Genomic DNA, 10933 nt, shown 5'->3' on the forward strand with positions numbered 1-10933 from the left:
CCAATCAGTGTCCTCCGCTTCACCTTCTATGTTCCAGGAGGCGGGACTTTGAGAGTAGGGAGGAGTCGGCCAATGAGGGCCCTCACTTCCATCCTCAGCATGCCTGGGGACGAGGCGGTCTTCCAGCCAATGAGGACTCTCCATTTCATCCTCAGCGTTCCAAGGGGCAGGGGGATCTGCCAGAGTGCTCTTTGTTTCATCTCAAAGGGGTGGGGCTTGGGGGAGAGAGGGCCCAGCAATTGGCTGAAGAAGGAATTTAAGGCACCCACAAATATCCCTAGCTGAAGCCTTTCAGCCACTTGCAGTCAACCCTCATCATGGCTGCCCTCTCTCATTGGCTGCGCAGGCGCTTGCTCCTCCTGGCGGCCATATTGTTGCTCCTCCTCTTATGGCTGAGCCGAACGCCAGTGTCCATGGCATGTGACCCATCTGGGCACAGCCGTGTGGAGCGTCTCCTCATGGGATCCCATCTCACTGTCTCCCAAGTCGGGGAGAGGGCTCTGCTGTGGGGCCCCACTCGGTCCCTCAGGGCAGGGACAGAGCCAACAGGTTCCTCGGGACTGGAGAGATGGAGTTTCGATGCCAGCAGAGAGGAAAAAATGGACAGTTCTTCATCATCTTCCTCATCATCATCATGTTTCCCAGCATCCTCCATGCCCCCCGGGGGAAATTCTGAGCTGGCAATTGTGGCCATCTTGGAAGGGCCATCGCCCATGGCTGAACTGGCCTCTCCCGCCTCCTTTCCATCATCCCTTGAACTGGTCCCATTGCCACAGCCCCTGGTAGCTCCTGCCTCACATTGTTCTGGATCTCCAGGTCCGGCCATGGTTTTGACTCCATTGCCTTCACTGTTGCCACCATCTTGGAGGTGAGGCTGTCTTGACCCCATCTCTATTGCAAATCTCCATTCTGGCTCTGCTCGGCAACTGGACTCAGCCTCTGAAGCTGCCCGGGCCTGAGTAGGTCCCTTCAGGCCACTCAGGCCAAGGAGAGGTGGGTCAGGACGTTGGCCTTGAACGTTGGACACTGGTGGCAATTCACCCTCCCCTCGCCCGTCAGCACCCAGACGGCGAGCAAAGAGGCCTAAGGGCTGCCCATTGGCCCTGCTGAGTAATAACACTGTAGGGTGGCCACCACCCACCCTAGACTCCAGTTTGGTTGGTTGACCTGCTTGACTGCCATCTTGTTCTCCAGGCCTAGTGGGAGTTGATGCTGGGCTTCCTTCTCTTTTCAGGTTGTTCCCACTCAACTTCATGTTCCCAGGTTGGAGATCACGCTCTCTCAGGGTGGCTTCACTCCAATCAGCCTCCTCCTTGTTTTGACCTCTGACCTTCCCTTCTAGCCCACCATCTTGTTTTCCATGTCCACTGAAAGTTGACTCTAGAGCTCTTTGTTCCACCAGGTTGTCCCTGTGTGACCTCACGATATTGGCTTGGCCTGTGGCACTTGGGATGTCTCCCAGTGGTTCCCATCCAGCCTGGGGTTGGCCTTTGACCGTCTCTTCTTGGCAGCCATCTTGTTGTCCATGTCCATTGAGACCTGACTCTAGAGCTCCAGCTTCCACCAGGTTGTCTCCTTGGCAACAACACTTTGTTCCCATTGGGGCATCTCTTAGTCCTTCCCCATCAGCATTGGCTTCAGATTGACTTTTGACCTTCCCTTCTTGGCCACCATCTTGTTTTCTGTACCCGCTGGGAGTTGACGCATGGTTTGCCGGTCCTACCAAATTGTCCCCTTGTGATCTGACGCTCCAGGCCTGGCTGCCAGGTAGTATTGTGCCCAGGGTGACTGCTGATCCTTCCCTTCGGCCTCCATCCTGGTCCTGCCCCTGAGACTGCTGGGACACCCTCTCAACTCGACTCCTCAGTGAGGCTAATAGTCTCCCTTCGCCGCCACATTTGCGAGGGGACTGACATCTTGGAGCTGCTGCATCTCCTGGCTGCCATTGGCGTGGCTGGGATGGCCGCACAGGTGTGGGGGTGGGCGCCTCTGGTCGCTCTGACCCCAGAGCCCCGCCCTTGGCCCCGCTGCCCCTGGGGGGTGAGGCTCCGCTCATGGCCTGCCGACGGCTGGCCGGTCCCTTTTGGCTGCTGCCTTCATCCTCCTCTTCGGACTGGGAGGGGGTGGAGTCCGAATGGGGGCCTGGGCATGCTGGGGGGCTGAGCTCATCCTCTGAGAGGGCTAGGAGACGTTTCTCAACCAGCTGTGGGGAGAGAGGAAAGGCGGTCACTGTGGGGGGTGGTTTCTGTGTAAAGGGGGCAGAGAGACAACTACTCTCCTTGGGTCTAGCTCCCCCTCAGTGGCCGTGTGGGGTGGTACCTGGCTTGGGGTGAGTCCCAGCTCTTGCTCCAGCTCCTCGCTGAGATCCAGGGGGTCGCGTCTCTTCTCTGGAGAGAGCAGCTGGGCCAGGAACTGGGGGTGGATCACGGCTTCCACCTGCCGGGCCAAGGGGCGGGGGAAGCGGGGTGAGAGCGAGGCCCTGGTGCGGTGCTGCCAACCTGGATGCCTGGGTCCCATCTCCTGTCCTGGTCTCCCCCCCTGCAGGTTGGGAGCTATGCGTCCCCCTTGGGATGAGCACTTTACACTGCCGACCTGGACACCTGGGTTCCATCTCCTCTCCTGGTCTTTCCCCATGTGGGCTGGGGAATATGGGGCACCTTGAGGGTGAGCACCTGGCACTACCATCCCGGACACCTGGGTCCCATCCCTATCCTGCTCTCTACCCACAGGGGCTGGGAGCTATGCGGCCCTGCCCTGCCATCCTGGACACTTGGATTCCATCCCCGTTCCAGTCTTTGCCCCCTGAATGCTGGGAGCTGAGGGCCCCGTGGGTGGGATGTGGCGCCCCCCGCGGGAGACACTCACCTTGCAGACGAAGCTCTCGTCCTCACAGAGCTGCTCGACGTACTGCAGTAGTGCGGGGTCTGGGAGTGTCCCCTGTGCCTGGCTCTGGGGCTCGCCGCGCCCGCCGGCCTCCTCCTCCCAGCTGGGCCGCAGCCCCTCCATGATCTCAGCGTACTGCCGCACGGCTTCAGGCGGGATCTCCCGTGGCTCCCCTGGGGCCACCGGGCCGGGCAGGCGGCGCTGACGGCGCCTGGGCTGGCGCCCCTTGGATGCTGCCTTTTTGGGGATGTACACTGCCAGGGAAAGGGAGAGCACCATGCAGGGACTGTGGGGATGTCCACTCAGGAACCCCACCCAGTGACCGAGCACCCTGTATCCCCAGGGATGCCCCCACTCAGCACCACCGTGGACCGCCCACCCAGCACCCAGAGTCCTTGGGATCCTCCACTCAGCACCCGATGCCTCCTGGTGGAGGGATGTAACGTTGCCAGTGACCTCCACCCAGCCAAAAAGAACACGCAGTGGCACCAGGCTAGTAGGGAAAAAATGTACAAAGGTTCTGGGTCTGTGCAAAAATATCCTGTGCGAAAGTGCTGGATGTATGCAAATATTCTATGTATGTGCAAAAACTGTGCAAAAGTGCTGGGTATGAACAAAAAAAAAAAAACATGCAAAGGTTCTAGGTCCATGCAAAAAAAACCCCACCCAGCACTTTTGCATGCATGTGCAAGAAATGTGTAAAGTTCTAGGTACATGCAAAAATGTGCAAAGGTTCTAAGTATGTGTAAAAACTGGGCAAACACGCTGGGTATGTGCAAAAACTGCAAAGCTTCTAGGTCAGAGGTGGGGAAACTACGGCCCACGGGCCACACCCGGCCCGCGGGCCCATCCTGCCCGGCCCTTGAGCTCCCAGACAGGGAGGCTAGTCCCTAGCCCCTCCCCTGCTGTCCCTCCACCCCTGCAGCCTCAGCTCCCCATGCCGCCAGCGCTCTGGGTGGCGGGGCTGCGAGCTGTCAGGCAGTGCGGCGGCGTGGCTGGCTCCAGCTAGGCGGCGCGGCTGCCAGTCCTGGTGCTCTGAGCGGCATGGTAAGGGGGCGGGGAGCGGGGTGGTTGAATAAGGAGCAGGAGGTCCCGGGGGGCAGTCAGGGGACAGGTAGCAGGGGGCAGTTGGATGGGGCAGAGGTTCGGGGGGGCGGTCAGGGGACAGGGAGCAGGGGACAGATGGATAGGCGTGGGAGTCCCGAGGGGCCTGTCAGGGGGCAGGGGTGTGGCTAGGGGTCGGGGGAGTAAGGAGACAGGAAGCAGGTGGTGTTGGATAGGGAGTGGGATCCCGGGGGGTGGTGGTTAGGGGCGGGGGGTCCCGGAGGGGGGTGGTCAGGGGACAAGGAGCAAGGGGACTGGATCAGTCAGGGGTTCTGAGGGGGGCAGTCAGGGGGCGGGAAGTGGGAGGGGGCAGATGGGGGCAGGGGCCAGGCTGTTTGGGGAGGCACAGCCTTCCCTACCCAGCCCTCCATACAGTTTCAGAACCCCAATGTGGCCCTCAGGCCAAAAAGTTTGCCCACCCCTGTCCTAGGTAGATGTGAAAAGTGCAAACGTTCTAGGTACTGTAAAAGGTGCAAAGGTTCTAGGTATGTGCAAAAACTGGGCAAAAGGGTATGTGCAAAAACATGCAAAGATTCTAGATGCGTAAGTGCTGGGTATGTGCAAAGGTTCTAGGTATTGGAAAAGTACAAAACTGCTGGGAGTGTGCAAAAGTCTAGTTACATACAAAAACTGCAAAAATGCTGGGTATGTGCAAAAAAGAGAGGAGGTTCTAGGCATGTGCAAAAATCATGCAAAAGTGCTGGATATGCACAAAAAAACCCAGGCCAAGTTGCTAGGTACATGCAAAAAACTGTGCACAGGTGCTCTACAGGTGCAAACATTCTAGGTATGTGCAAAAGCCAAAGGTGCTGGGTGTGTGCAAAAACCATGCCAAAGTGAAAGGCTTGTGCAAAAAATAATAATAATCAGGGTATGTGTGGGGAACCCTGCAGTCAGTCAGTGACTATCTCCTGTCACCTGTGAAGGGGGGTTTCCCTCCACCCCAGGGTATTGTGGGGGTTTAGGAGGAAGGTACCTTGCTGCTGGCCAGCATCGAGGGCTGGTGGGCCGGGAAGCTTGGGAGGGTCGGTGGGTGGGGGCTGGAATTGGGAGCTACTCAGGAGCTTCATTTTCTGGATCTGCAGCTCCTCTTCGGCCTCGAACTCCATGAACCTGAGGAAGAGGAGGAGGATTGGGCTAAGAGCGGGGGCGACATCCCCAGGATCTCCAGCGCAGTACTCGGGCGGCAGGACCCCTAGGGCCAGCCCCACGGGGCAACACTCACTTCTCAGCCATCTCGTAGAAGATCATGCGCTCGAAGTTGCTGCTGCGCTCCCATTCCTGCACGGCACGTGGCACCCCCTCCTCCAGAGCCAGCTCGGGGCGCAGGCGGGTCAGCGACCGCAAGACGGGGCTGTGGGGGAGCCTGGGTCAGCACCGGAGGGAGCTCCACACTCCCAACCCGCAGCCCCCTGCTAGCCCCGCCCTGGGCTTCCCCTGCAGCTCTTCCGATGCCCCTCACTCCTGACCTGCAGCCCCCTACTACCCCAGCCCTGGGATTCCCCCCCACTCCAGCTGTGCCAGTGCCCCTCACTCCCAACTGCAGCCCCCTGCTGTCCCAGCCGGAGTCTCTCCAGGCTCTCACATGAAGAAGCAGGCCAGCGCCTCGGCGTCGGGCGTGCCCGGGAAGTGCCGTCTAGCCAGGGCTTTGTAGCGCTGCCAGCGCCGATAGTTTTCGTAGACACCCTTGGAGGTGCAGGAGGCGGAGGGGTCGCTGGTGGGGGGTGCCCGGGCTGGAGGGGTTTCCCTGGGCCCTGGTTCCTCCCTGGCTTTGCTCAGCAGGACGGTCCTTATCCCGGCAGCCAGCTGGAGCCGGACAGGGGCCCCGTCCCGCCGCAGGGGGGGCCAGCCCGCTGGCGCCCCCGTCAGGATGATGGTCTGTGCCCGGGGCGGCTCCTGGGCCCCCTCCGGCTTCAGCTTGACAATGAGCTTGCCCCCGGGGACGTCGGGTGAGGTCAGGAGCAGGGCAGCACCAGGGAAGCTAGGCAGCAGGAGAGGGGGCAGCGGGGGTCCCTGGAGGGGCTGGGAGGTCATGGCAAGGAGGGGTGAGAGGGTTGGAGAGCATGAGGGGGGAGGGAAAGGGGAGGCCGTTCTCTGCAGAGGGTGTTGGCAGCACCCGCTGGAGAGCAAGGGCTGCTGGGAAACTCACGCCCCAATCTGGCCCTGGGACCGCCCTCCCACCCCACCCCCCAGCTGCCAGGTTGAATCAAAACAAATCCGGAACCCGGAGACGTCGGGGATTCTGACCGGGGGGGGGAGGGGGAAGGGGGCATTCAGAGCCTGATCCTAAGGTTCTCTTTCCCCAGCTCTGCCACTGCCCCTCAATCCTGACCCGCAGCCCCCTCCTACCAGACCTGGGTTCCCCATCCCCCAGCTGTTCCGGTGCCCCTCAATCCCGACTCATCGTCCCCTGGTTTGCTCCTGTGGCTTTGGGGTAAACATTAGAGCAACCAGGACACCCCGCAAAAAACTGTACCCAGCTGCCAGGCTTTCAGTGTGGCCCCTGATACTAAGGAAAGGAGCTGCATGGACATGACTTTTGCTCATACCCAGGCCATAAGGAACCATTGTGATGATCTGTATTAGGGTAACTCAGAAAAGGTCCAGTCGGACCTATTTAAGGACACGCTGGGGCCCAACAGATTTCACAGACCAAGGTGCTGACACTTTGATGCATCTCTTTGCTAGAAGGCATTTTTTTGCCTGTGCAGAACATGCAGGGAGTCAGTCACCAAAGATCTAAAAATGGAGAAAACTGAAAGTTTGGTAGGGAGCTAGTACCTGCATAAGAACGGCTTGAATGCACAGGACATCCATGAGAATGGGGTGGGGGTGGGGGTGGGGGGGATGCTGGGAGATGGTGCCACTGGAAACAACGGGGCTGCTGAATTTAAGCGAGGGCGGATCAGCACAGAGGATGAGCCAAGGTCAGGACATCCCAGAGATGCCACTACACCAGAAGGAAAGAAGATCAACAGTCAGGTGCATAGTTAACTGAAGACTCGGGCACAAGAAAAGGGTCAGCAAGGCAGGTGCCCCGAACGTGAGAGCACAATGTGGCGTTTCCAGGAATACTCTGGAGCTTTTTGCTTCTCCAAGACAATGTGTCACCTTACACGTCCCAGTGGCCACAGCTAGCTAATGTGGCTTTCAACTGCTTCCCGTCCAGCCTCTCCAGCAGATCTGGCTCCTTTAGATGTCCACCTGTTCCCCAGATTGAAGGAGGACCTTTGCGAGTTGAGTTTCAAATGCAAGAATGAGGCGGTTGCAGCAGTGGAGGCATTTCTGGCCATGCATGGCAAGTACTTCTCCAAGATGGGCCCGTGCATTGGTGTCAAGGGGAATTATAATAAAAATAAATAAACAACAGAACGCAAATTGGGTTGTTTTTGATTTGTAAGGCTAGAAACTTTCTGAATGCCCCTTGTATAGCACAGGCCAGAGAACGTCCCCCAAATAATTCCTAGAGCGGATCTTTTAGAAAAACATCCCATCTTGAGTTAAAAGTTGCCAGCGATGGAGATTCCACCATGACCCGTGGTAGTCAATCCGGTGGTTAATTACTCTGACTGTTAATTTATGCCTTCTTTCCAGTCTGAATTTGTCTAGCTCCAACTTCCAGACATTGGATCCTGTTTAGACCTTTGAGCTCATCATTAAATATTTGTTCCCCTTATAGGTACAATGTAATCAAGTCACCCCTTTACCTTCTCTTTGTTGAGCTAAATAGCTTGAGCTCACTGAGTCTCTCATTCTAAGGCATGTTTCTAATCCTTCAATCATTCACATACCTGCTCAGTGACTATTCCCTATTTACAGTATAAGGCTAATTAAAACAGGATTAGGGGATGACAACTCTCACAGGGCATTGGGATGGGGGAGATACTACAATTCCCAGAATGCACTGGATGTTAGAGACTACAACCCCCATGGAGCAGTGGGAGCTAATAGCCTACACGTCCCAGGGTGCACTGGGGAGCCATTTGTCTGGGGAGCTAAGAGGGGGTGAATGCATAGGCACCAACTTTCCCCGGCGCCGGTGGGTGCTCGCGCCCCCACGCTCCGACTCCACCCTTTCCCTGCCCCTGCCTCGCCCCCATTCCAACCCCTTCTCCAAAGCCCCCGCCCTAACTCCGCCCCCTCCCTGCCCCTATTGGACTCCTTCCCCAAATCCCCGCCCCGGCCTCCTCCCCTGAGCACACCGCATTCCCCCTACTCCCCCGTCCCTCCCAGCGCTTGCCACGCAAAACAGTTATTTTGCGGAGCAAGCGCTGGGCACTGGGGGAGAAAGCGGGCACAAGGCACGCTCAGGGGAGGAGGCGGAGGTGAGCTGGGGCGGGGAGGCAGGGCAGAGAGCTGCCGGTGAGTGCAGAGCATCCACCAATTTTCCCCTGTGGGTGCTCCAGCCCCGGAGTCGGCGCCTATGAGCGAATGGTTTAGGTCAGGGGTGGGCAAATTATGGCCCACGAGCCATTTTAAGCCAGTCCAGCGACCCGCACCACGCAGCTCGGTCCCACTCCTGCCGGGACGCTGGATTGGGGGCCGCACCATGAGGCTCGGCCCCCCTTGTTGCTCCAGCTGGGGCGCAGGGTTGGGGGCTGCACCACGTGGCTCCCAGAAGCCGCGGCATGGTCCCGTTCTGGCTCCTACACGCTCCAATGGAAGCTGCAGGGGCAGCGCCTGCGGAGGGGGCAGCGTGCATAGCTGCCTGGCCACGTCTCCATGTAGGAGCCGGGGAAGGGACATGCCACTGCTTCCGGGAGCCGCTTGAGGTAAGTGCCCCTCTGAGCCTGCACTCTTGAGCCTCTCCCCACGCCCCAACCCCCTGCCCCAGCCCTGATCCCCCTCCCACTCTCCAAACCCCTCAATCCCAGCCCAGAGCACCTCAAACCACTCATCCCCAGCCCCACCCCAGAGCCCGCACCCCCATCCGGAACCTGCACCCCTTCCCCAGCTCTGATCCCCCTCCCACCCTCCAAACCCCTCAGTCCCAGCCCAGAGCACCCTCCTACACCCCAAATTCCTCAGCCCCAGCCCCACCCCAGTGCCCGCACCCCAGCCCCAATTTTGAGAGCATTCATGGCCCACCAATCAATTTCTATTCCCCGATGTGGCCCTCGGCCAAAAAGTTTGCCCAAACCGGTTTAGGTCGGGGGGGGGCGGGAGACGAGCTGTACTGGGAGCAGGGAGGTTAGAAGCTCAGAAAGGACATATCCCAAAATGCACTGGGGTGCAGAGCATTGGAGTACCGGAGGGCTAAGAAACTACAACTCCCATAATGCACCTGGCTAGCCAAACAACTACAACTCTCTGAAGGTTTTGGAGGCAGAAAGAGAATGGCTCCCAGAGTTCATTGGGGCTGGAACACACTACAACTCTAGTAGAGACCCTGCAGCTCTCCTAGGGCATTGGGGCAGAGTGCACTATAACTCCCAGAGTGCATTAGGGTATACACCCTCCATCCCTCCTAGGTCACTGGGGCTTGAGGTCCCTCTCCTATAGTGCATTAAGGCACAATTCCCAGAGTGCCCTGGCGTAGAGACCCTGCAATTCTCCTAGGGCATTGGGGATAGACTGAACTACAACTCCCAGAGTGCACTGCGGACAATGGGCCGTCCCTCTCCTAGCGTACATTGGGGTTAGAGCGCACTACAGTTCCCAGCGTGCGCTGGGGCTGGCCTCCTTCCGGTGCAGGGTCCCGGGATCAGTGGCACGTGCGTTGCAAGGTGGTCCGGCTGTGCAGCATGTTCCTGCAGTATTATCTCAACGCGCAGGGTGACAGGGTCTACACCCTCAAGGTGAGCGCCTCCCCCCCCCCGGGGTGCAATCCGGATGCAGAGTTGGCGACTCCTGTCCCAATCCGGATCCTTCCGAACCTTTCCTACTGTCCCTACTCCCGGCCCTGCCCCATCCTACCCGCTGCCTGGCTCCAGGGCTCGGCGTGCACTAGCTGGGGAAGCCCAGGGCTGGGCTAGGAGGGGCTGCGGGTCAGGAGTGAGGGGCACCGTCAGAGCTGGGAAAGGGGCGCGGGGTCCGGGCAGGGCTGGGCTAGCAGGGGTTGCGAGTTGGGAGGGAGGGGCACCCGCAGGGCTGGGGGGGTTGGGCTGGGCTAGCAGGGGGCTGCTGGTCAGGAGTGAGGGGTTCCGGCAGAGTTGAGGGGTGCAGGGCTGGGCTAGCAGGGGCTGCGAGTTGGGAATGAGGGGCACTGGTTGGGCTAGCAGAGGGTTGCAGGTGTGGAGCGAGGAGCTCTGGCAGGGCTGGGCTAGCAGGGGGCTGCAGGTCAGGAGGGGTGGGCACTGGCAGACGTGGGTCGGGGGAGCACAGGGCTGGGATAGCAGGGGGCTATGGGTCAGGCCCAGGTTGCTCTAACATGTCTTCCTGTGTCTTGTCCCTGGCAGAAAGTGGATCCCTCTGGCCAGCTGACCTGCTCCGCACACCCTGCCCGCTTCTCCCCGGATGACAAGTACTCCCGCCACCGCATCACCATCAAGAAACGCTTTGGTGTCCTGATGACCCAGCAGCCGCAGGCCATCCTGTGAGCCGAGCGCCCAGCCTACTGGATCTGCGGCTGAACTGAGATGGGGTCTAGCTGCTCCCTGAATCCAGCCCCGGCTCCCACAGACCCCGTGCTCTGTGAAAAACTGGGTTAGATTGCCCATATCGAGCTCCAACTGGATACACTGTTCCTCTGGGGTGCAAATAAATTGTCTTGATCCCACATCATCTGTCAGGTTTTGATCATAGACCCCAGATTTCAAGGCCAGAAGAGATTGTCTAGTCTGGCCTTCCGGGTAACACAGGCTGGGGAACGCTCCCAAAATAATTCCTAATAAACCTGCCTAGTGGTGATGCTGGGCTGGTCAGTTCCATGCTGGGGGATCTCTGCTGTGTTTAGCCATGGGTGGGCCTGTAGGGGAAGGTGTGGGGCAGAGGGGGCTGACTTTCT

General features: G+C 59.1%; 2 protein-coding genes across 2 annotated transcripts; one reads left to right on the forward strand and one right to left on the reverse strand.

Annotated features, from left to right (window-relative positions):
* Positions 1-331: 331 nt before the first annotated feature.
* NUTM1 (NUT midline carcinoma family member 1) lies at positions 332-6021 on the reverse strand. The gene is made up of 7 exons (XM_065414132.1): positions 5573-6021; positions 5213-5341; positions 4964-5100; positions 2866-3137; positions 2320-2436; positions 2004-2203; positions 332-977 (listed from the first exon to the last, which is right to left on the reverse strand). The coding sequence occupies exons 1-7, from the start codon at positions 6019-6021 to the stop codon at positions 332-334; spliced, it is 1950 nt and encodes a 649-aa protein (XP_065270204.1).
* A 3621-nt stretch (positions 6022-9642) lies between these two features.
* NOP10 (NOP10 ribonucleoprotein) lies at positions 9643-10705 on the forward strand. The gene is made up of 2 exons (XM_065414593.1): positions 9643-9785; positions 10386-10705. Exons 1-2 carry the CDS (start codon positions 9732-9734, stop codon positions 10524-10526), a joined length of 195 nt encoding a protein of 64 aa, XP_065270665.1. The 5' UTR covers positions 9643-9731; the 3' UTR covers positions 10527-10705.
* Positions 10706-10933: the final 228 nt, after the last annotated feature.

This window comes from Emys orbicularis, chromosome 12 (genome assembly GCF_028017835.1).
Source record: "Emys orbicularis isolate rEmyOrb1 chromosome 12, rEmyOrb1.hap1, whole genome shotgun sequence".
Taxonomy (NCBI): Eukaryota; Metazoa; Chordata; order Testudines; family Emydidae; genus Emys; species Emys orbicularis.

What these genes read in the sequence shown, in the direction of transcription:
- NUTM1 (XM_065414132.1), bottom strand. Translation starts at nt 6,021, where the DNA reads ATGACCTCCCAGCCCCTCCAGGGACCCCCGCTGCCCCCTCTCCTGCTG. An exon ending in GCGCTGGCCTGCTTCTTCAT is followed by an intron (nt 5,342 to 5,572) that starts GTGAGAGCCTGG and finishes GCTCCCCCACAG; the next exon opens with CCCCGTCTTGCGGTCGCTGA. An exon ending in GCCAAGGGCGGGGCTCTGGG is followed by an intron (nt 978 to 2,003) that starts GTCAGAGCGACC and finishes CCTTGGCCTGAG; the next exon opens with TGGCCTGAAGGGACCTACTC.
- NOP10 (XM_065414593.1), top strand. Translation starts at nt 9,732, where the DNA reads ATGTTCCTGCAGTATTATCTCAACGCGCAGGGTGACAGGGTCTACACC. An exon ending in ACAGGGTCTACACCCTCAAG is followed by an intron (nt 9,786 to 10,385) that starts GTGAGCGCCTCC and finishes TGTCCCTGGCAG; the next exon opens with AAAGTGGATCCCTCTGGCCA.